Source organism: Symphalangus syndactylus, chromosome 6, assembly GCF_028878055.3.
Source record: "Symphalangus syndactylus isolate Jambi chromosome 6, NHGRI_mSymSyn1-v2.1_pri, whole genome shotgun sequence".
NCBI lineage: Eukaryota > Metazoa > Chordata > Mammalia > Primates > Hylobatidae > Symphalangus > Symphalangus syndactylus.
In genome coordinates, this window is record NC_072428.2 from 107190001 (window position 1) to 107215140 (window position 25140).

At 36.7% G+C, this 25140-nt stretch overlaps 1 protein-coding gene across 20 annotated transcripts in view; it reads left to right on the top strand.

Moving 5' to 3' along the window:
• Positions 1-25140, top strand: part of ST7 (suppression of tumorigenicity 7) — a 280933-nt gene that overhangs the window by 60221 nt on the left and 195572 nt on the right. For 3 of the 20 annotated variants that reach the window (XM_055283777.2, XM_063642160.1, XM_063642157.1), the window contains exon 1: positions 6781-6902. The exons of 8 other annotated variants lie outside the window; for them this stretch is intronic. In XM_055283777.2, coding sequence (XP_055139752.1) covers positions 6890-6902 — 13 coding nt within the window. In that variant the 5' untranslated portion in view covers positions 6781-6889. Of the gene's footprint in view, positions 1-1858; positions 1998-6624; positions 6903-10363; positions 12545-25140 lie in introns of those variants that run through there. 9 more of the 20 variants (XM_055283773.2, XM_055283776.2, XM_063642156.1 and 6 more) reach the window with 7 other exon arrangements.

The following is a 25140-nucleotide window of genomic DNA, read 5'->3' on the forward strand; positions in this document are numbered from 1 at the left end:
ATTGTAAGAATGTAGCAGTTGTCTTGATTAGAAATATATTTTCAATAGCCTTTCAAAAAACCAGAGACAAAAAAGCAGAGAGGAAATTATCTGCTTCTTATCTGAAGGCTAATGACAAAAAAATGTCATCCATGTGAACTTTAATAGAAATATGCCAAAACCCTTAATGAGGTAGGTATCATGATCAGTGTAACTCATTACAGAATTGTTGTATTTTAGAGCTAGAAAAAACCACAGAAATAATTTTAACTTCTTCATTTCATAAATGAAGTGATACTGTTGTGAAATGTCTAACCAAATTAATTAAGTGTGCAGTTAGGATTGTAGTCTGTTTCTCGTTTCTCAAGAATTCCCTTTCAGCAATTGTTAGTAAACAGGGTCAGATTTTCTCACACAAACTAGCTATTACTTGTGTTCTACACTATGAGTATGTTTTATAGAAAGTTTTCCTGGCTTATAATATAATTGAAGAGACTTGGAAATCTAGCCCATGATTTCCATTTTTATATAATCTTCAAGGGCTAGAGATGTATGTGGATTGGAGGTATGTGGTTTTCCTTATCTGGGAAAGTAGTTGACGATTTCTCAGAAATTGAGCATTTATCACCAGTTCTAATGTGATAGGGAATGAGGTATTGTTCATAGTATCATCGGAAATGAAGAAAATTGGGATGAAACTTTTCTTGAATTTCTGACCCTGATGCAATCAGGCAGTTGTTGATGGATTTCATTATCTTCGTGAGTCTTGTCAATGGCGGAGACCTAATTGAAGATTAGAGCTCTTGCAGAGAAAGGTCAAATCAACCACAGTAAATATTGTTGAACAGGGGTTGGCAAACTGTAGCCCATGGGCTGCCTGTTTCTGTGAGACTTATAAGCTAACATTTTTTTTTTTAACATTTTTAAATCGCTGAAAAAATTTCAAAAGAATATGTCATGATATGTGAACATTACAAGAAATTTAATTTCAAAGTTTATAAATAAAGTTTTATTGGAACATGGCTGCACTAATTTGTTTATGTATTGTTTATGACTATTTTTGCACTAAAACAATAGAGTAGTTGTGACAGAGAGCAGATGGTCCCACAAAATCTAAACTGTTTACTATTTGGCCCTTTATAAAAAGGATTTGCCAGCTCCTGCTAGAAAACATTGAGAAGGATTTGTTTTGGAGTACCATGGAAATTTGTGATCTTTGCTTACCTAGAACTGCAGCTGTATACTACAGCTAAGAAATTCCTTAAAGAACTTCTCCCCTTTTTTTTTTTTTTTGGCCTCTGGGACAACCCACACTAGTCCATTCATGACTATTTTTTATGACTTTCTTTGCTTATTTTCCAGTGGTTCCTTTTGCCAATCATGTGAACAGACCAAAACCACACAGGAAGGTCTGTGGTTTGCCTAAAGAAGCTTTTCTACAGAGGGATATGTCTGGCTTGGGTACCTCCCTGTTTGTTGTACAAACCTATAGTTTGATTCTGATCATTACACTAGAGCTTTGATTCAAATGTATATAAAATGACCATCACTGTCAGGATGTAAAATGAATAAACATATTTATTGTTGGATTTGTATTTGTAGGAAGAAAATCTTAATCTTTCTTATTTTTATCAGGCATTTTAGTAACTTTAGTAATGTTTCTCATGACTGCTAATTATACATCAAGATTAATTGCTATATATTTTTTTATTGGCTAACCTTAAACACATAAACCCAGTGTCCTTTTTTATAGTCATCTTCTGATAGAGTTAAAACATCAGTGATTGGGAGACCACACAGCACCTCTTATAAAAGTGATTTACCTCCTTTTTCCAGCTGTGGTTACTTGATTTTAGTTCTCTTGAGGCCACTGTAAGAAGGGAGTGGCCCTACAACCATATAAGAGATCTGTGCTTTGCAGCCACTGAGAACCGGGGATCCTGCCACCATTGCCACCATCCTTTTAAAGCATAACAACAAACAGGTGTTGTGTATCCAGAAAGAGCCCTTATCTGAAGGTTTGGAGTTTGGTTAAGCAGATCTTTTATTATGTTTTACTCTTGGCTTTGGTCATAATTATGCTTTTGTGCTCAATAAGGTTGATTGTTATCTGTGAAAGTAGTTGACAATTTCTCAGAACCATTGCCTTGGTACTAGGTTCTAGGTAGCTAATAACTAGTTTGGTTAGTGCCATGGAGAATGTGGAGCACTGGTCTGGGTCATGATATTGATTTGAGTAGCTGGATTCCCTCCTCACTTCACAGGGTAGTTCTTTTATCTGGTTAGTGCTAGGTGCTCATCTGTCTTAGCTTACTTAAATTTTGAGGTCTTGGGAGTAGAGCCCAGTAATGGGAGGAGCTGGACATACTCTCTAGGAATCTTCTGCATCCAGATAATCCTTTTTTTAGGGGAGTCTTCTCACATTTTGGGATAGGCCATTAGGTAGACTTGGGGCTCAGTAAGCAAAGCCAATGAGGATGACAAAACACGAAAAGGAAATGCTGATGCAGATGCAGGCTGGAGTGGGTGGTAAGAAGCCTGGGAGAGCGGCAAGATGAGATATCTTAGAAAATGTTTATTCTGACTTAGTAATAAGGTGAAATTGGGATGTGACATAACCTTAAGGCATTTTGACTTAGCTTTCACATGTTGGTGAGAATTGAGACTAGAGGGAAAACCCCATATTTTCATTTCTGAAATGCAGAAAAATAGCGAACATTTATAATGCAACCCTGGTGTTTTAAAACATGTGTAATAACAAAGTCAGTTATTGTATAAGTTGGAAATGCGATGTAAGATATTATGATAAAGTTGTGATTTTCTGATTTAAGAGGGAAGAGTGAAGTGGAAGCCATGCTCCTTCTCCTCCTCTGAGGAGGGTAGAGGACCATGGACTCGCGTGGCAGGCACTAGTCCAGGGAGGGAAGCCATGAAAGAGAAAGGAGAGCTGTGTCTCAGCCCCTGAGCTGCCATCTATGAAAAGCTTCACACTCTGTGTCCAGCTGTCTCAATCAAGTCCTGGAAGAATGGTCTCCTTCAGAAGCTTTATTGCTGGCACCCAGGCCACATTGTCCTAAGAGGTGTGACCCACCAGGCCGTGAACCATGAACCTGCTAGTAGGCAGGTCCTCCAACAGTTTAAGTATTTTGTGTGTGTGTGTGTGTGTGTGTTAATGTGTGTGTGTGTATCTGTCTACTTACCACCAGGCTGAGTTACTGGGGGTCTGCCTAGAAAGGAACAGTGTCCCTGTAAACAGGAGGAGGCTCCCCAGATCATCAGCATCTGACATAAACACACTGGATTAGGACAATATATCCTGGCTCCTTTGAGGAGGGGCTGTTCCCAAAGCCCTGGCAGGATAGAAGAGGGGATGGTGGGGGCTAGAAAAGGAGTAGGTATCAGCAGGAGTTAACTTGAGTTTTCTCCTCTGACTGTATTTGGTTTAGAGTCCAAGATTATTAAAGTTGGACTAGATCTTAGGGTTTTTTCAGTTCCACCTCCTCATTTTACCAGTGAAGGAACAGATACGTACAGGGGTTCTAGAATTTATCTTAGATCAGAGAAGTAATGAGTGGCAGTGTTGGCTAGACTCCAGGTCTCTTGATTCAGTAATGATTCTTTCTCCAACCTGGATCATGAAGGGTTAAGCTGTAGCAGGACTCTGGGATGGGGATTCAGGGGTGCCGAATGCTGTAAGTACAACCCACTGCTGTCTCAGGAAGTTGTGGTTAGGATAGTGGCCCCTAGAACAGGTGACCCGAGAAGAACTTCTGACTTAGGTGAATGTTATACGTTTTGGAGAGGACTATGATGTGATTGTTTGGGAAGGGGGCATCTAGGCATATCAGCAAGTCTCACTTGCTGAGAGTGAGATGCAGATAGAGAAAATTCTTCGAGAGGTGGGTGGAGGGATCAGTTGAAGGCTCTCCTGTTGAGCTTTGAATTTACAGTCAGTGTTTATAGAGTCCAGGTAAGTAGTATCTACTGTGACATTTGGAGAACTGAAAAGTAGAGTGGGATTTAGTGGTTATTTAGTGTGCCTTGGGTAGGACAGGTCCTTTTATGGTTGTAGCTTTCTGCACTTGAGTACTTATTTCTGCTTTACTGGCTAATGCCACTCTCATTTTAAGCTATCACAATGACTAAACATCATCCCTTTCATTCTGATTCTCTGTTTAATTTTTTCATATGTTGGAATTGAACATAGAATATAAAAAGAATTTTTATGAATTCGGAGCTGAACTGTTTGGCCCACTGTAGATTTGGTTTTATTGGAAAGAATCAACCTAGTTTTTTGAAATGATTTTTTTTTTTGGCTTCTGTATGATCACCTACTCTACACAGGCAGTATTGTGTACTGGTTAAACACAAGGATTCTGAGTTGGAGGCTACTCCAGTTGAATCCTGGCTCTGATCTTAGATGTTATTTATCCTCCATGCCTCAGTTCTTCATCTAGAAAATGGGGATAATACCTCCTAGGGTCGTTTTTAGGGTTAAATAGGTTAATACATGAATTAGAACAATGCCTGGTACACACAAAGTGATATTTACGTATTAGCTGTTAATACATTCCAAGCATTGATCTAGGCCTTTTGTCAATTTATAAGTAAACCAAGGCTCAGAGAGGTTTAAAAACTTGCTTAAGATAATCTATCTAATAAGTGGCTAAGATGGGAGCTGAATCTTCTCTGACTAAACTTGGCTTTTCTGTCTGTTAAGCCTGGCTTTTAACCCTTCTGCTGGATTTCTGAGGTATGGCAAATCACTTAACTATAAGTAGGTTGTAGGTTTTATATCTATCTACTCATCTGTCCATCGGTCTTATACTTTCTAATTTAGGTATTTCATTATGTTTTCATTCTGTTAATAAAATGCATTTCCTTAAAATATCTCTCAAGAATTATAAAATATACAGCATAAAAATAAAAAGTCTTAAAATAATGCTACTCAGATAATTAGGTAAGTGCTTTAAAAATCCATGCTAACTACTAAATTGTGAAAAGCATAAAATGTTATTCCAGGTGATATTCGATAATGGCAATCAGTGTTTCCACACACTTGTAAGTTTTGTGTAAATGTAGGTAGTTATTATCAGGCATTTTGAGCTTACTATTTTAAAACAATCATAACATTAATGTTCTAACCATTTGCACATCTTAATTATCAGGAAGAAATTATATCAAATTGTTACAACTTGTGGAAGATTTCCCAATCTGTACCCTAGGTTAAAATAAAGAGAATTAAGGCCCAATAAATGAGATAGGCTCACTTAGCAACAGTGACAGGTGAGGTTGATGAGAATTAACAGCTTTTGACTGTAGCAGATTGGTGGTATAATGGGCTCTGCTTATGGTAAGGAAGCACTGATCAGACGACTGAGTGAAATGGTACTTTCTTATTTATTTTATAAAATTATTGGAGATGGTTGGGTGAGGTGGCTCACGCCTGTAATCCCAAGACTTTGAGAGGCTGAGGCAGGCGGATAACCTAAGGTTAGGAGTTCGAGATCAGCCTAGCCAATGTGGCAAAACCCTGTCTCTACTAAAAATACAAAAATTAGCTGGGCGTGGTGTTGCACGCCTGTAGTCCCAGCTACTGTATTCAGGAGGCTGAGGCAGGAGAATTGCTTGAACCCGGGAGGCAGAGGCTGCAGTGAGCTGAGATCGCGCCACTGCACTCCAGCCTGGGCAACAGAGTGAGACTCTGTCAAAAATAAATAAAAATAAGTAAATAAGTAAATAAAATTATTGGAGAGATCTGTTAAGTGATAATAGTAATCCTAGAATTTGTAGAATTTGTATTACACACTTTTGATATTGTATTGAAAATTCAAAATCACATTTTATAGCATTGTCAACTTTATAATTTCTTTTGGAGAAACCTGTTCAGTGGAAAGGAAAGTAACAAAAGCAAAACCAAACACCCCACTACTCCAGCAAAACCATTCTAAACAATTAGTACCACTTCTTCTTCAAAGTGGTTGCAATTTGGTGGTGGTGGAGGGTAGGGGTTGGTATTTGATATAACTCTAAATTGGAAATTGTCCAACCATTCAGGTTGCTTAAAAAAAAAGGATAAAAAAAAAGTACAAATTTATTTATGTTTTGTGTTTTGGCAAGGTAAAGAATTGTATCAAGATGAAGTAGCCATTGTTAAAGTTTATTTAAAGTGTAAGCTAGGATATACTCAAGATTGAAACAATTGGCAGTGGAGGAAAAGATGGCTTAGGGTATGTGGCAATGTGACATTAAAGATTACATCAGATAGAGTGTGTCTCAGTGATGACCATATGTCCTTTCCAGCTGATGTCTATTTTAGGACTTGGATAAATGAGTTGGAGGTCTTAGATATGCTATAAAGGATTGTTCTTGCATCACCTTTATTAGGTTTGTTTTCAAATTAGTCAAATGTATTTCAAATGGACAAATGGATAAAATATGCATATGTACTATCAAATGAATGAATGTAATGACAAAATTGTGACAAAAATTTGGACACTGATTCTTTTCAGGTTATGTGGCTTCATATCATTGAGTACTAGGAAGAAATATGGATATCTTGTGTCCTTTTCACTTACAGGAATAAAATAATTTATTTTTTCTCTTATTTAGAGTTTTAACCTAAAACCAAAATTTAGTTTTAACCTAATAATTAATACAGGAGGGAAATGGGAGTAAATAACAGTTATTTTCTGAGAGACATTTCTAAAGACGATTTTAAAAGACCAGGCAAAGGAGAGCAGAGCCCAGCCGTTGCCGCTTGAGAGAGATAAGCAGAAGTGTGGGTGTGCTTAATGTCACATGGCAGGAGGCTTCCCCAGAACGGTTCGTCAGTCCAGGGAGCCGTTTCATTTTCTGGCTGATAGAGTTGTACTTGGAAAATACTCAGTTTCCTGCTTACTGCTTCATTATGGATTATACAGGTAAAATTAAATGTTAAATATTTTCCAGTTATGTAGAATTACTTTAAAAATAATATTTTGAATTTATATTTTAAAAATTATATTGATTGTGTATTTTAAAAAATGTTGTGCATCAGTTTATTCCTGAGTATTGTATGAATTTGTTTTATCCAAATTGTGATTAATTTAGGATAAGTGCTTAAGGGAATTTCTGAGACATACCTTTGTTGTTTCTTCCATTTCATTTGGATCATACTTAAATGGACTTAAAATAAACTCCAACCCATAATTAATCCACATTTCTCCCCTCTTAGGCCATAGGATTTAAAGTACAAATATCTGAGTTCAGATTATTCCACACCGGGAATAAAATATGCACACAGTCTACAGAGAGTTTCTGTTATTGTGGTGGTGGTGTTGTGCTTGTGTATGGCTCTTTTAGATGGTGTTAATGTAATGAAGTGAATTGGAGAATTTCAGTTTTTATCCTAAATTTTCTGAGTATAAATGTGCCCAGATTTTTCTGACCTTTTCTGACCTTTCTAACCTTTTCCTTTTTTAAATTGCATAGCCTTGTTTCTCAATTTCTAGTTTCACTGAATGGTAAATTGGTACATGTTTAGAAATAAGGTTAGATTAACCATGGGTGGTGGTTACTTGATGAGTAAGTGGGCGATTCCTTTACATCTGGTAGGGTAAAGGTGTGGGTGAGAGGTGAAGCAGTGATCAGGTAAGGACATGAGTCTTTGCCCAAAATTTGTGCAACCAGTTCAGAATTATATTGCCCTAAATTTGAACTTTTGGGTAATGGCGACATTGTTTGCTGACAGATTGCTTTTAAACTAAAGAATGAAGAATTGGAAGGTTTTTTTTCTAGGGCGGAGAGAGGCCACTTTTCGTGCCCAGTGTAATATAAATTCCAGTGTGCATCCAGATTGAACTCTACTTACACAGTATCTATAAATTATAACTGTAGGTGGATCTTTGGCAAGACAGTTAATTACAGTGTGCAAATAAAAGTTTTGTGAATATAGCTTTTAGGAGCTTGCTATTTAAAGGACTTCTGTGGTAGATACTTTTTGAAGATAAAACATTTTAAAGCAATTAATTGCCCCAAAAGATTTGTTTTATAAATCTTTAGTATTCTATTTTAGGGTTTCTTTAAAGCAAGTATACCTGTATCTGTGTCTTGTGTGTGCATTTTGGTTTTCTTTTCCTCGTAAGATTAGCATGCCAGAATTTTTGTTCCAGGGCTCTGAAATAAAATGCACCCACCTTTTTAGAAGGTTCGCTTTATGTGTGGTACTACATTGAAGCAGGAAGGAACACATTATAGCCATATGCAAATAAATCAAATTTGTAAAATCCTACCACAGAGCTTTACTATGAGTATGCTTTTAGTTGTAAATTTGTACCTCCTCCCACAAAGAACACCATCATTGATGAATTCTTTCATTTTCTATAGTTTGTATATTGCCATTAAAACATTTCTTTGTTGTTCTTAAGTAATACTTTATATATGTATAATTGATAGTTTAAGATGTACAGCCTTAACATTCTAAATAGACATCAAGAGAATACTAAGAAACTAAGAACTTTAGTGTGAACAAAGGAGGTGACTTTAAGGAAATTCACAGATATGGCACTTTCAAATTTAGTTGTGTGTGCTGTAGAGAAAAAAATATGATTTAAGTTCTTACCACATTAATAAATACATTAATTAAATTACCTGTCTGATGTGGTGGGAAGCCCTTTTGAACGTTTTCATAGTGATTTTTATAAACATTTACACATTTATTGCAAAGATAGCTATATTTAATCTATTAAACTTTGAAGAGAACAACTCATGTTTTCAGTTCATGGCAGAGTGATTTTTTTGTATTAGAAAAGAGCACTTATTTTGCTTGCAGCACAATCACTTTTGTACTAATGGCATCATTATAGCACTGAAGGGGGTATCTTTCAAAACTGATATTTGATGATTCAAGAATAGATTTATTATTAAAATAATTTAAGGGGCCCAAAACTCTTCTATTCAGGGCCTTTGCATGAAACACTCTTCCTACCACGTGGTTTTCAGGCTAACCATGTGGTTTTTTCAGGTCTTGTTGAAATGTCACCTTTTTGGAGTGGCCTTTCCTGATAATTTTACCTAAAATAACCTTCTCATTCAATTACTCCATATCCTCTAATTCCTCTTTATCTTTGTTCATCACATATACTGTCACTTGACATGTCACGTGTTTGTTTCTCTGTCTCACTCACTAAGATACAAGCTTCATAGGGGAGGGACTCTGTTCATGGCTGATGCCTAGAGTGTAGAACAGTAAGCTCCCAGAAAATAGTTGTTGAGTGAATGCTTGATAGGCTTTCCTTTAAAAGTGACTATTGACTGACTTTAAGATCTTCGCTATAATTGTTCTTTGTCAATAGCATTCTCATTTAATGATTATTATTTTGATCACTAAACTATTTTGAATGTTTTCCTTCCTTTTGTTGCTAACTTTATCTAGAAATTAACAGCAGTGCCTTTGCTGTGAAGGAAGGGCAAGGTTGCAGTCAGGGATATTCAGAGTGGATAAGCCAAAGATCACTTTGGGTTTGGATTGTATTATATGACTGTTTTTTTTTTTGGAGGGGGGTTAGTAAGGGATATCAGATCAGTTTTATTCATCCTTCATTTCTCTTCATTACATTTTCTTTAGACAACACATTAAACATTGTGTTCCTTCTCTGAGCTGACTAGAGGAGAGAACTGGAATGAACTAAACCTTTGGAATCATTTTGGTCAAAGATGGGTCTTCAGCAATGTGGATCCAAACCTTCTAAAGTGTTTAGAAATGCCTCAGGCCTCCACATAACAGAAATCTTCATAGGAGTCGGAGGGTATGATTTGTGTCTGGTTTTCCTGGCAAGTGAGATGCCTAATGTTTTTAGCATACTGATCCTGTTACAGTTGTCTAAAAAGTAGACTTAAAAAAATCACAGCCTTTAACTCTTAGAAGCCTGTGCCAAGAAGTAAATATAGGCCCTCAGAAAAATGCATTTTCATACACATATATACACCCTCATATGTATGAGCCAACAAAAGGAGCAACATAAATGAGTCGGCAAAGCAGTTATTACATGTAGACCATGGCCTCTGTTTGAAAATCTCTCTAACCCAGGGGCCATTTTCTCATTCTCTTTTCCCTCTTGCCTTTCTGATGGCCACATCCATCCACTATTTGAGTGACTATTTATGTGACAACATCTCATATGCAATTTAAAATAGATCTTATGTAAGACAATATTCTGGGGCTTTAAGGTTCCACCCTTTTGAACTGTATTATCCTTTCCCACTTCCTACAGTTACATTTCAACATCATTATTGATATTCCCCCTTGGTTGTTGACATGACTGTTTTTGAAGGTATACATTTTTATTAATTCCTGCAATTTTCTGTGATTTTTTTTTTTTTTTTTTTTTTTTTTTTTGCTTTCTCTGATGACCTTTCTCTTTTAAGGATTTTTTTTCCTTCACATTTTGAGTTGGTTTCTATTTTCCCTTCATTTCAGTTAAATCCTTAAATATAATTTTGCTGATTATTTATTCATTGTTCAAGAAAGAGGCATTATCGTAGTGTGCTTAAGGGCATTGCTTTGGATCCAGACTCCTGAGTTTGAAGCCCAGTATATCATTCACCACCTGTGTGACCTCGACAAAGTATTTAACCATCTGTCAAATGTGGATAAAAGTGGTATCTACCTTGTAGGGTTATTATGAAGATTAAATGGGTTTATACATGTAAAGGACCCAGGATAGTGCCTGGCACATAGTAAACACTCAGTAAATATTAGTTACTGTTATTCTTTCCTGCAACAGATGATTTGTTCTTTATCTTATGTAGCATCATCAAATGTTCTTCTTAATGGCTCAGCATTTTTAGTAAGCTAAAGATCAAGTTACCCTGAATAAACTGTGGTACATTCATACAGTGGAATCTTATGCAGTCATTAAAAGGATGAGGTAGATCCTACATATACTGACCAGAAAAAGTACTAATGATATTTTTAGATGTTAAAGTAGTATGTGGTTCCACTTTCATAGCAGAATTTAATATTTAAAAACTGTATTGAGATCAAGACATGTCTTTGTGAACACAAGAAATTAATTAGAAAAGGTATATACCTTGGATGAATGGGTGGAGAAGAGACTTGAACTATTGAACTTTCTACCATATATGATTTTAAAAGTGTGGGATTGTGGGGTTACATATATATGTATATATATTTACTTCTTGTGCATTTCAGTATTTTAAAAACATAACAAAACTTTTTTGGCTTGTGTTGGATAGCTAATGAAAGTTCATATGCTTCTAGTACTTTTTCTTTAAAAACAGATTTATAAGAATATGGTAATACAGGAAGATATTTTTTGTTCCAGTGAGTCAAGAGATAAAATATTTTCAATTATTTCTTTGTGTGGGTAGATCAGAAAGAAATGTGTTGGTCACAAATGCTTACTCATACAGAGGTATACACAGGTGTGTGCACACAGCCTTAAAATGACTGAGTTGCTCTGGAAAATGACAGAAATTCATGTAAGGCACGATGAAGAAATAGGAGAAATACATGTATGTAAATATATTCCTAGAGCAGCGTTTTTCACATTTGAATAATAGTTGCAAAATAGCTAGTAATGGAATTACCTACATTTGAGTACTCACTGTGTGCCAAGCAGTGTTCTAAGTACTTAAGATTACTATTTTACTGTTACATTTGTATGTATTTATGTGTCTAGAATATATGTGTAATAGTATACATGTTTTCACATAGTTGTAATTGAGTGTACAATCCTTGATCTGTCAATCTACCATAAGCTTCTAGAAAATAACAATGAACTCTTCTGTAATTACTTCTAAAGACAGATAATTTTTCTCATTTCTGATATTCTTAATTCCCTTGAAAAGTTCTTTCTATATGCTGTGCAAAACCAAGAAGCCTGATATGCATGATGTCTTTGTGGTTAATTGCTATAAAGCCAATATTTAAATTTCTTTGAGTCCTCTTTTACTGGCCGGTATCATGGGATGAAGAGCTGCGCAGGAGGGGAATGTATACGTGGCTCTCGGTCTTGTGCATTTTGTGACAAAGGAATTCCCCTTTCAATCACGCTGCTCTCCTGGAGCCCCTGGAGCCTCTGGCTCAAGCGGCGCAGTCGGTCTGTGCAGTGTCCCTGACGTCATCCAGCGTATGCATAAGCCCTGCTATTGTCTTACTGCTACAGCAGGGCTGGGGATTGCAGTATCCGCTGTTGCTGCTGCTCCCAGTCCTGCCCCTGCTGCTACCTAGTCCAGCCTCACTGCATCCCAGAAGAGCCACGTCGGCCTTCATTTGCCTAGTGGATTTTCAAAAGCAGCTCTTCGGTTTTTGGTGCTGTTAAGAGACCTTGCATTTCAATCACACGGGAGAAAACTGAAGCTCGTAACAGGAGAATCTGGCAGCTGGACACAGCTTGGACTGCATTGTCTGGCTTCATGACCCCTGCTGTGTAGCCGGCTCATCTCTTCACTCTCACATGTACACTCTCCTAGCTTTTCTTTCTTTTTTTTCCCCGTTTCTTTCTTCTGATTTTTAAAAAGCAGCCTCTGGAGCCAGCCATGTTTGGCACTGAATCTTCATGTAAGTAAATGGATCCCACTTCTCTGCTATTTAGAAATCTGCTTGCTGTCATGGTTTCATTGGCTTAGAGTTTATATCACTTTGCCTTAGGTCATTAACAACCTTTCTATTTTGGCTCTAATTACAAAGGAATTGGTCTCAGGGAAGGAACTCCCCTTAACTGGGTTATTCATCCTTAAGGCCAGGGATGTCAATGTGTCAAAACCAGGCCTCTAAGAGGGAGGTAGGAAGACCAGAATCCATACAGCCACCCTAGAATGTGTTAATTGATAGGATCAGGCCTGTCACTGATCTATTGTTGTAGGCTCCGTAATGGTGCTTAAACCTTAAAATAGATACTGGGAGGATCTGAGATGATAGTGTTTATTAGAAATGAAAGAAAGTCTTACATTTTTTCATCTAAAGAGATAAATAGGTATCATTATATACTCTTCTTCCATATTTTTACAAAAACATAGACATTATAGGTAGATTCAAAATGAATAAGAAATAGCCTTATTTTTGAGGATGGATTTTTTTTTTTCCCCACAGTGGCTTCAATTTTGATATGCTGGCTAGCATCACAGTTCAGCAGGATCATATCTTTTTAAAAACTTATACAATGAAATTGCTTTGGTGCAGAGAAGTCCCTGCACAATGGGCTAGGCAGGACAGCAGTTGTAGACAGCTACAATGGATATTTTAAAAATTATAACCAACCTATGTGAGGATTATTTAATGTTGATATAGAAATATAACATCAGTGCAGTTGTACAGGCTCTGCAGAATATTTTGTCATTGTCTATTAGCAAAGATGACAGTTAAGAATTTCTAAAAGAGATAAGAATTTCTAAAGAGACTTTCAACCTGCTGGCTAGAGCATTAAATATTGGCAAGGCACTATCTTTGCCAGGGAGAAGGGGTTTAGGGGAGGAATTTAGGAAACTGATTTCTTATGAACTTGTAATTTGACCTTTGTTTTCTGATCTCAGGTGATCAGTGTGACTGTGCATAGCTGATTATTGCAGAATAGTAGCATTTCAAGAGAGCTAATAATCCTCAGTTCTTTTGTTTCTTGATTGGCTTTTTAAAAAGGTTAATTACTTTTGTTTCATTGTAGAAGCTTCTCATCTCAGACTACCACATTGCCTAATCAAAGTCATGTTAGAATAATAGTGACATGTAATGTCCCATTCAGCATGTGACAGTATTATTTCCTAATAATTTAGGCATAATTTTTTAATTCACTTAATGGTACATTTAGAATTGGTTATCTAAGAAATAGAAATAGATCACTAAGTGTCAAAGACCGTCCAGTTTCATTTCAGTCATGGAATTTTGTTTATGTAGGAGCCTAGGTATGGACAGAAATATTTATATACTAAAGGGAAATTAGACCTGTTACTTGGTTTAGCCAAAAATGGAAGTTAAAACTCAGTGCAGAAGTCTTTGGTTCTTGGACTACGGACTCTAACATTGTCTGCTCAGTGTTACCAAGCAGACACATAGCCTTTCCTGGTCATCAAACCTGATCTTTTGATAATATCACCTATGCGCTGTATGGTATATGTGAAAACTGCTGGTTGCTTGTGGCCTCCATAGCTACTAGATTACTGAAGAGAATAGAATATCCTTCAGAAGACAGAATACTATCATGCAGGTTTTTAGCATTTTTTGTCTTTCATGAATGTTAAGCTCTGTTTCTTGCTTATAGGTAGATTCGTACTGTCAGTGGATATTGCGTTGAAAATGAATTGCCTTCTTTGGCACGTGTATACCTATGTAACAAACCTGCACGTTCTGCACATGTGCCCCAGAACTTAAAGTATAATAATAATAAAAAAAGAAGATACCCTAAGTCTGCATTCAGTGTTAGGACAAGTGTATTTTATTTGTGTTCTGAGACATAGCTTTCTTGGCCTTTGATTTCAACCTTTTGGAGGCGATTTTTTAGGTTTGAAACTATATTTAAAATATTCAGGAAAATAGTCGCATTTGAAATTCCAATTAGTTCAAAAGGGATCTCCCAAACCATCTAGGGTGTTCTTACTAAATTGTCATAAGAAATACTTGTTTAACTATCTATTCTGTATACAGTGCTGTGGTAGATCCTGGTAAGGGTTAATTTTTTTCTAACTTATTCTGATTTCATGATTCTTACCCTTGATTATGGTTGCAGTGCCTTACTTGTATAGGATGCTTTTACTTTTTAAATTGAGGTATGATTTACATGCAGTAAAATGCTTAAGTCTAAGTGTGCAGCTCAGTGAATTTTTACCCATGTTTATACCCATAGAACTCTACTCAGATCAAAACACAGAACATTTCCATTTCCCCTGGAAGTTCTCTTGTGGCCTTTCCCAGTCAATATTATTTCCCCTCTTCATGAAAAGGTAACCACTATTCTGACTTCTGATGCCATAGATTCATGTTGTAAGTGGCTCTTTTAAACTTTCTTTATCTCCCCCTTGCTCTTTGCCTGTAAGAGAAGGAAATGTCTTCATTTTCAAATATTGTATTGATTAAGTTGATTTTATGTTTCAGACCTTTGAGGTCAGAAATTTGCAGTAGCCTGGATATCACATTATAATACGTTCTGTCTTACTGAAATAATATTGTTTTAAATACTTGCACCCTCACTCACCAAAAAAACAGACACAAAAAAAGCCTTTAAAATACCAAAAAATTTGTGTGGAAGAGTAAACGCTAGTTTTTCAAAGTTAAAGACTTACACAACTATGGCAATAGAATTAATAAATGCTCTTTTATGCCTGACACTGCTTTTGTCAATATCTCTGATGATACCAGTCTCATCTCTTTGACTTAGTGAATCTGCATCTCTCACAGTTGTGTAGATTGGCCACAGTCAATCTATTTTGGGCTCACTTTGAAATGGGTGTTCTATAGTATGTGTAGACTAATCATCACAAAGCAGGACGTATAGCTTCTGTAATTCCGTTTATTACCATCTTGATGTATTCACTGAGCTTTTCCTTTACTAAAATTTCCCACGTCTAAAAATGGGAGTAGTGTGTCTGCTCTTTAACTGCTTTGAAGATATACAATTTTAGTTTCTGTGGTCAGAATAATTTAGGTGTAAGAAGAAAGTACTATCAAGTTTTGTTGAGGAGGGTGATAATTGTATATTTGGAGTTCTTAATTTGATTTAATTATATATATATATATATATATATATATATATATATATATATATATATAGTGTGTGTGTGTGTGTGTGTGTGACAGAGTCTCACCCTGTTGCTCTGTTGCCCAGGCTGGAGTGCAGTGGCACAATCTTGGCTCACTGCAGCCTCCACCTCCTGGGTTCAAGCGATTCTCCTGCCTCAGCCTCCTGAGTAGCTGGGACTACAGGCATGTGCCATGATGCCCAGCTAATTTTTGTATTTTTGTTCAGTAGAGATGCGGTTTCACCATGTTGGCCAGGCTGGTCCTGAACCGTTGACCGCAGGTGATCCTCCCGCCTCAGCCTCCCAAAGTGCTGGGATTATAGGTGTGAGCCACCACACCTGGCTGATTTAATGATATATTTTAAAATAAATTGATTAAATTCTTCAAAATGAAACAATTTTTCTCTTAAAAATTTATAAGAGGAGAAAATATTTTTAGGGAGAAAGGGAGAAAAAATTTCATCTTTTCTTTTTGTGGAGTAAATGGTTTTGAGGAAAACTGATTTTGCACTGCTGACATCTGGTTACGTCCTCCTTGATAAAGCCAGTTATTCTTCAAAGAGTAGATGCTTTAAGTATGATGAATTATTTAGTTAGCATTTATTGGGCTCAGTCCTCCCATGGGACTCCCCTCCCCTCCCATGTTTTGCTTTTTGAGTTCTCAAGGGTACCACTTAAGAAGTACTGTGGTGGGAATTGTGCCCTGGTCTAACACGTTAATCTGTCTTCCAAAGCACCTACCTTGTTAGTCCAGTGAAGAGAGCAACACCTTACCTGCTGAGAAACAGAGTGTCCCTGGGGCAAATAGCATTATTTTATCCTTCTTCCAAAATTTTTTGTATAGTTATAATAATTAAAAAGAACATCTAGAGCATCTGTGGAGGGGGAAAATAAATCACCAAAGAACCAACAAAGCTTTAGTAGGATCCCCCCACCTGAGCTTAGTGGAGATGAGAAACTAGTGGATGGCTGTGTCAGGGGATCAGGAGTCCTCTTTAGCTCTGGTGTAGCTGGTCCACACATATTCCCTGCCATTCCCTGGATATCTACATCACCTGGGGTAGGCAGCTAGATGCTGGAAAGAATTTGGGATACAGTTTGATACCCCATGTGATTTGTCTTTGATGGGCACCAAAAGTTCAGTTGTTGCTTTTGGTTTTCATTACTGGTGAGTGCATTAAGTTGAAACTGACAGCTTCTCAGTTTTAATAGGGAGTGTGGTACCATGTTACCAGGAACTAGATAATTTTCTGAAATTTTGAGCCATTGTGTGAGAGGTAGTCAAATGAATAATACTCTAGCAATATTAAGTCACCAAGATACTGTAGTTAAACAGACATCTCTTTGATAAAAAAACAAGTGAGTTGTACTCTTTTATGTGCATCTCAGGCCATTCTTGGTAACTGGTCACATGTAAGATTAAATTTGGGCCTGTTGTTTTGGTGTGTAATTTCTGTGAATTGGCTGAGATTTGAATAGTAACTATGGTTATTCGAAAATGGCTGTTCACATCTGGACCATTTCTCAAAATAAGCATCTAATTATTACTAAATCATTGTGTCAGAGACTGCTGTTTTTGCTGTTAGTATGTTTGGCATTTTAGTACTCTATTTGGTTTTCCTTTTTATTATTATTTGTCATATGAAACTGGGTAATTTAGGAACATGAGCCATTTTCCTTTCCCATTAATAACATTAATCTGGTTATTAGATTTAGCTGCATCGGATTTTAGATGCTTTCATCTTAAAACAAAAATAGAAATACTTAAGTATATGCACAAAAACCCACCTCTAAGTCTGCACTTAGAGCATTGAATGTAAAAGAAAAGTATTGCATGACATTAGATAAGTAGAAAACCACAGACTGCTGAAGTCACAAACATGGAAAAATAATTATGGATTATAGGCATTATACTGGAACATAGTCATACAGGAGCTTGAAAAACTAAAGCTCATATAATGTATTTGACTTATCTTACCATATCACTTTTTCTTTTTTTCTGAGAACACACATTCTGATGTGAAATTTCCGTTTGAGTTCCTTGGCTGTTAGTAGTTGACATTGTAATTTTTAGTATCAAGATAATATTTTAAAGTAAATAAGGAAATTTTTTTCTTCTGCATATTTATATACTAGTACAGAAATGGAATAAAAATATGCAGGAGTTATTTTTAAATCCTCAGATTTCTTATTTTCACTTCTGTATTGGTCTATTTGTTAGTCTGTAGTTTGTTCAGAAAAAAGTTACATGTGAGTCTTCAGTGCTTTGTTGTTTTCATTGTCACAATGGACCAGATTCACATCCTGTATAAACTGTGGGGAGTCTATGGGGAAAATTACCATATATGGAAACTTTCCCCATAGCATCCCCTTGGAGTTACACAGGATGTGAATGGGATTCATTGTTGTTATGGATTCTGAGCTGGAAAAGTCACTGATCATGTGTATTTTTTTTAAACATTCATAATAGTCTCTGCATTAATTTATGTTCAAATACTGTTAAATTTTCAATATGAGACTATATGGACACTATAAATTGTATATTCATTTATAGACTGTAAATTGTAAAGTCATTTTTTTGTTCCTTTTATGAAGAATATTGATATCCTTCCATTTTTTGCTAGTCAGTATAAAGCATGAGTTAACATACTTATTAATGTTTTTAACAAGAAAATGCACAAATGCTATATTATTTAAAAGGTCCCATTTACTGTGCTAGAATAGTAAATAGTAAAATTTTCAATATATTTTATTTGTATTAGTAATTAATTCAGATACTTATGAACAAAAAAATGAATATGCAATTTAATGCATATTTAGAAATGGCAGCAACCACATGCCAGATGCCGCAACTAATTGCAGAGACTCTGGATTTCACTTGCTTGGATTCATATCATGGCTTTACCATGTACTACCAGGGTTTAACCATCTACTGTCTAAGCTTACAGTGTGACTTATCCAATGAACTCTTTGTGTTAGGGGAATTGGCCTTTGGGGGCCTAGATATCTGCCAGGGTAGGGCTTATCAAGGGGCATTTGTGGAGAGAGAGTCCAGCAGTGAAAAATACTGGCTGAAGAGAGATGTCACTTCTTAATGCTGGGTGAAGACTGGAAGTTCTATCATGGGAATATTTTAAGGGACCCAACAGGAGGCTTGAGGGGAGGAGATGTATGAAACTGATGAAATGAAATGGGTCAGGGTTGGCAAATGCCAGATGCCCTGTGGCAAGCATCATTGATTGGTCATGGCACTCTTGCAGGATTAGCTTCAGCCACTAAAGGTTGGAATGTTGTCCACTCAGAACACTTTATCAGCACAAGTGTTTTCCATGTTAGTATGAGTAATAGACACATAAATATTTAAATAAACATACAAATACTTACCAAATTAAGAATAAATGGCTGGGCATGGTGGCTCACGCCTGTAATCCCAGCACTTTGGGAGGCCGAGGCAGGTGGATCACAAGGTCAAGAGTTTGAGACCAACCTGGCCAACATGGTGAAACCCTGTCTCTACTGAAAATACAAAAATTAGCCGGGCATGGTGGTGCATGCCTGTAGTCCCAGCTTCTCAGGAGGCTGAGGAAGGAGAATCGCTTGAACCCAGGAGGCAGAGGTTGTGATGAGCCAAGATCACACCACTGCACTCCAGCTTGGACAACAGAGTGAGACTCTGTCTCAAAAATAAAATAAAATAAAGTTAAGAATCTTAAGTGTTCCAGAAATGTCTCTTTAGATTCTGGGCTGGACGTGGTGGCCCACGCCTGTAATCGCAGCACTTTGGGAGGCCAAGGCAGGAGGATTGCTTGAGCCCAGGAGTTGAAGACAACCCTGGGTAACAAAGCAAGACCCTGTCTCTAAAATGAATGAATGATATAAAATAAACACACCAGTCTGTGTCACATTATGGTTCTCAGTAATGTCAATGTGTTAATGATTCAGAGCCACCACTGGGCTCTTCTGAATGAAATTTCTATCAGTTGACGATGAATCCCCAGAGTGTGGCAGGGTACCTAGCATATATCAAGTGCTCATGTTCTTTAAAATTTGAATCTGCTGTGGATTAAGGTAATATCATTGAAAATATGATGTGTGGGCTTGTAGGGTGTTAATATTGAGTTTAATAAAATTTTCTAGGCTAAGGAGTTTATCACACATAATGGGTACATGTCAGAAACATGCCAGTAATCAGCTCTTGTCATCCTTCAGAGCAGGAACAAATGACACAAACAAAATAATAGCATATGGACTTTTATTACTAAGCCCAAATTTGTTAGTGGGTAAACTACCATATACTGATAATTTGCCATGTACTGATAAGTTGACTATGTCTAATCTAAGTTTGCTTACCATTCTTAAAGGTTAAGTAAAAATAATGAGTTACTAATAATCATTAGTTTATGTACAGCATGAAAATTGAGAATTGTTTGCTTGCAATACTGATATAATTTATTTTACATTTTTTTTGTGAGCATTTCAGACTGTTAAGATTGAGGCTTTTTAGCATATTTTGGGCAGTAGCAAGCCTGACTGTAATGCATATAGATTAGGAAATCACAGTGACTCCATTGGGGTATTTTTTACTACCTCCTCCACTTCTGGCTTCTTCTGGAACACCTAGTTTTCAGGGGGAGGCTTTGGTAGGGTCTGGCCTGGTGGTACACATGGATGGTCCAAGCCTGGACTTGTCTCAGAAGTCTGAATTTCTCATCTGAAACTTTCCTAGGTCTTGTGTTGGTATAATGATGTTTCAGTTACCCATTGCTACACAACAAACTACCTCAAAACATACTGGTTTTAAACAATTATGTATTATCATCTTTCACAGTTCTGTGGGTTAACTGGACTCCATTGGTGGTTCTCCTGAAGGGTCTCATGCAGTTAGATTTCTGTCAGTGTTGTAGTCATCTAAAGGCTCACCTGAACTGGATCTCCAGGATAGCTCTGGCATATCCTATCAGTTGAGGTTAGCTGTTGACTTAGGGCTCAGCTGGGGTTGTGGGCAGTAATGCCTATACGGTTGACCCTGGAACAACTTAGGGGTTAGAGGCTCTGATCCCTGCACAGTGGAAAATCGACATGACTTTTTACCACTAAAAACGTGACTACAAATAGCCTACTCTTGATTGTAAACCTTACCAATAACATGGATAATTAACACATATTTCGTATGTTAAATATATAGCTATAAATATATATGCTGCATATATAAATATTCATGTATATTTCTTTATGTGGACATATGTTTTCATTTCTCTTAGGTAAATACCTAGGCATGCCATTGTTGAGAAACTGCCAAACCATTTTCCAAAGTGGTTATACCATTTTACATTCCCACTAGCAATGGGTGGGAGTTCATTTGCTTCACATTCTTGCCAACATTTAGTATTGTCAGTCTTTTTGATTTTTGCTAATTTTGTGGGTGTGTAGTGGTATATTGTGATTTTAATTTGCATGTCTTCTTATCATATTGAACAATTTTTCATGTTCTTTTTGGCCGTTTGTATATCTTCTTTGGTTAAGTGTCTGTTCAAATCCTTTGCCTGTTTTAAAAATGAGGTTGTCTTCTTATTATCGAGTTTTGAAGGTTCTTCGTATATTTTGATACAAATCCTTTGTCAGGTGTATGTATTGACAATATTTTCTTATAGTCTGTAGCTTTCCTTTTTATTTCATAATAATGTTAAGTTTTTAATTTTGATGAAGTCCAGTTTATCAATTTCTTCTGTCCTATGTAAAAATATTTTGCTTATGTTATTGTCATGAGTATTTTTCTCCTGTATTTTCTTCCAGATGTTTTATGTGTTTTGCTTCTATGTGTGCTATGATCCATCTTTAGTACATTTTTTTTGTAGTATGAGGTAATGGTAAATACTCATTTTTTTTTTTTTTTTTTTTTAGTGAAATGAATAGTCACTTGTTCTAGCACCATTTCTTGAAAACACTGTCATTTCTCCATTGAATTGGCAACTTTATCAGAAGTCAATTCACCCTATATTTCTAGTCTATTTTATTCTAGGGATCTGTATATTTATCCTTAGGCCAATACTATAATTGTTATTACTGTATAGCTATATGATCAGGTAGTATAAGCCCTCCAAGTCTGTTCTTTTTCAAAATTCTTTTGGCTATACTTGATCCTTTCATATCCCTATGCATTTTTTTTTTTTGAGACGGAGTCTTGCTCTGTCACCCAGGCTGGAGTGCAGTGGCACGATCTCGGCTCACTGCAAGCTCTGCCTCCCGGGTTCATGCCATTCTCCTGCCTCAGCCTCTCCGAGTAGCTGGGACTACAGGCGCCCGCCACCACGCCCGGCTAATTTTTTTGTATTTTTAGTAGAGACGGGGTTTCACCATGGTCTCGATCTCCTGACCCCGTGATCCACCTGCCTCAGCCTCCCAAAGTGCTGGGATCGCAAGCGTGAGCCACCGCGCCCGGCCTCATATCCCTATGCATTTTTAAATTTGCTTGTCAATTTCTACAAAAAGACCTAGGATTTTGATTGAGAGTATATTTAATCTATAAAGTAACTTGGGGAGGTTTGACATTTTAACAATATTAACTTTTGCAATTCATGAACATGGTATATTTGTCCTTTAATTTAGGTCTTTATCTCACAATGGTGAAACCAGTTATGAAATTAAAAGAATAGGATATTTTTCACTGATAGAAGAATACTTATTTGGTGGGGAGTGACTTATATTACCCACTGAATATATGTTTCTAGGGAACATACAATAAATGTAAAAGTGGTGGTATTAGTAAAGCATCATTAATTTGAATTTGGAGGAATTATTTGCACTTGGAAAAATCTTAAATAACCTGGAAAGTGGGATTTCACTAGACAAATGTTGTCTTGAAGAAGTCTTTTGAGGGTATGTTTTAACAAATAGATTAGAATTGTTTATACATACAGGCAAAAAACAACCCCATTGAGAGGTGGGCAAAGGACATGAACAGACACTTTTCAAAAGGAGACATACATGTAGCCAACAAGTATATGAAAAAATGGTCAACATCACTAATCATTAGAGAAATGCAAATCAAAGCCACAATGACATACCATCTCATACCAGTCAGAATGGCCATTATTAAAAAGTCAAAAATATGACCAGGCACGGTGGCTCACGCTTGTAATCCCAGCACTTTGGGAGGCCGAGGCGGGCGGATCACGAGGTCAGGAGATCGAGACCACGGTGAAACCCCGTCTCTACTAAAAATACAAAAAAATTAGCCAGGCGTCGTGGCGGGCGCCTGTAGTCCCAGCTACTTGGAGAGGCTGAGGCAGGAGAATGGCGTGAACCCGGGAGGCGGAGCTTGCAGTGAGCCGAGATTGCGCCACTGCACTCCAGCCTGGGCGACAGAGCGAGACTCCGTCTCAAAAAAAAAAAAAGTCAAAAATAACAGATGCTGGTGAGGTTGTGGAGAAAAGGGAACCTTTATACACTGCTGGTGGAAGTGTAAATTAGTTCAGCCATTGTGGAAAGCAGTGTGGCAACTTCTCGAAGAACCAAAAGCAGGATTACCATTCAACCCAGCAACCCCACTACTGGATATATATACTCAAAGGAATACAAGTTATTCTACCATAAAGACACATGCATGCATATGTTCACTGCAGTACTATTCATAATATCAAAGACATGGAATCAATGTAAATGTGCATCAGAGGTAGACTGGATAAAGAAAATGTGGTACATATACACCATGGAATACTAAACAGCCATAAAAAAGAATAAGATCACGTCCTTTCCAGGAACATGGATGGAACTGGAGGCCATTATCCTTAGCAAACTAACATAGGAAAAGAAAACCAAATACTGCATGTTATCACTTTTAAGTGAGACCTAAATAATGAGAACACATGGACAGAAAGAGGGTAATAACAAACACTGGGGCCTACTTGAAGGAGGAGGGTGGGAGGAGGGAGAGGTTCAGAAAAAAAAAAAAACACAAAAAACTGTTGGGTACTATGCTTAGTACTGAGGTGACAAAATAATCTGTACGTCAAACTCCTGAGTCACGAGTTTACCTATATAACAAAACTGCACACGTACCCCTGAACCTAAAACAAATGTGTGTGTGTGTGCATATATATATATATATATATATATATATATATATATATTTTTTTTTTTTTTTGGCAACGGAGTCTTGCTTTGTCACCCAGGCTGGAGTGCAGTGGTGTGATTTTGGCTCACTGCAACTTCCACTTCCCAGGTTCAAGCAATTCTCCTGCCTCAGCCTCCTGAGTAGCTGGGATCACAGGCAAATGCCACCATGTGTGGCTAATTTTTGTATTTTTAGTAGAGATGAGGTTTCGCCATGTTGACCAGGCTGGTCTCGAGTTCCTGACCTTAAATGATCTGCCCTCCTCAGCCTCCCAAAGTGCTGGGATTACATGAATGAGCCACGACGCCTGGCCTAGTTAAAATATTTTTAAAAATAAAAAAAGAATGGTTTTGTACTTAGAACACTTAAAAATTATGTTTATGTAAATGCTACTTTTATGGCCCTTAGAACATTTGTTCTTTCTCTTGTTTGTCGTATCTTAGGAGATCACTTTATTATATTTATATGTATTTTACTCCAGTTCTTGCCAAATATTCACATTTCTTTAATTAGAAAGATCTGAATTTATGAGTTTTTATATTCAAAAACAGGATCCCTTTTTTTATTAAGCTGGTTATGTATTCCTGTTGGGTTATCAACCTTTTTGAGACTAATAAATCTATGGATCCTCATGATCAAGAGATCTGAAACCAGACTTTTCTCTAAACATAGATTCAGGATGATATTTGTCACCTTTAAAAATTAAATTGAATTTAAATTTATTTTTTAAGAACTTTTTCTAATCATTTGGCATTACTTGCAGTAATTTTCAAGTCCTTAAACTTGAAGCCATGTTTGATAAAGATTGAATTGACCTGAAACAGCATATTATGTATGTGCGTAATAAATATGAATCTATAAACATATTTCATCCCCCAGACAATATCACATTTATCCACCTTTGTTTTAGGCAGCTTATAAAACAGTAATCCTCTAACAATCTCTAGTTAATTAGTGTAGTCTTTTGAAAGCTGCAAGGGTGAATATACTTAGTGGATTATAGATTCATCTATGCTGACTTTCTCACCCTTTTTCTAAGTTAGTTCCAGGCAGGCCTACTCTGTTAGTTATTTTTATTGTAAATATATAACACAGTGCTTAAGAACCTGGGCTTTGGGTCAGGCAGATAAGGGAGTCTAGTTTTACTATGTTGCTTTGGGCATCTTATCTCTTAGCTTCAGTTTGTTCATCTGTAAAATGGGGATAATATTAACCTCGTGGGATTGTTGTAATGCTTAAATGAAATAATTAAAATGGCAAGCCTTTAATGGCACATGATAGGCAATTGATATGTTAATTATTTTTGAAGCTTTCCA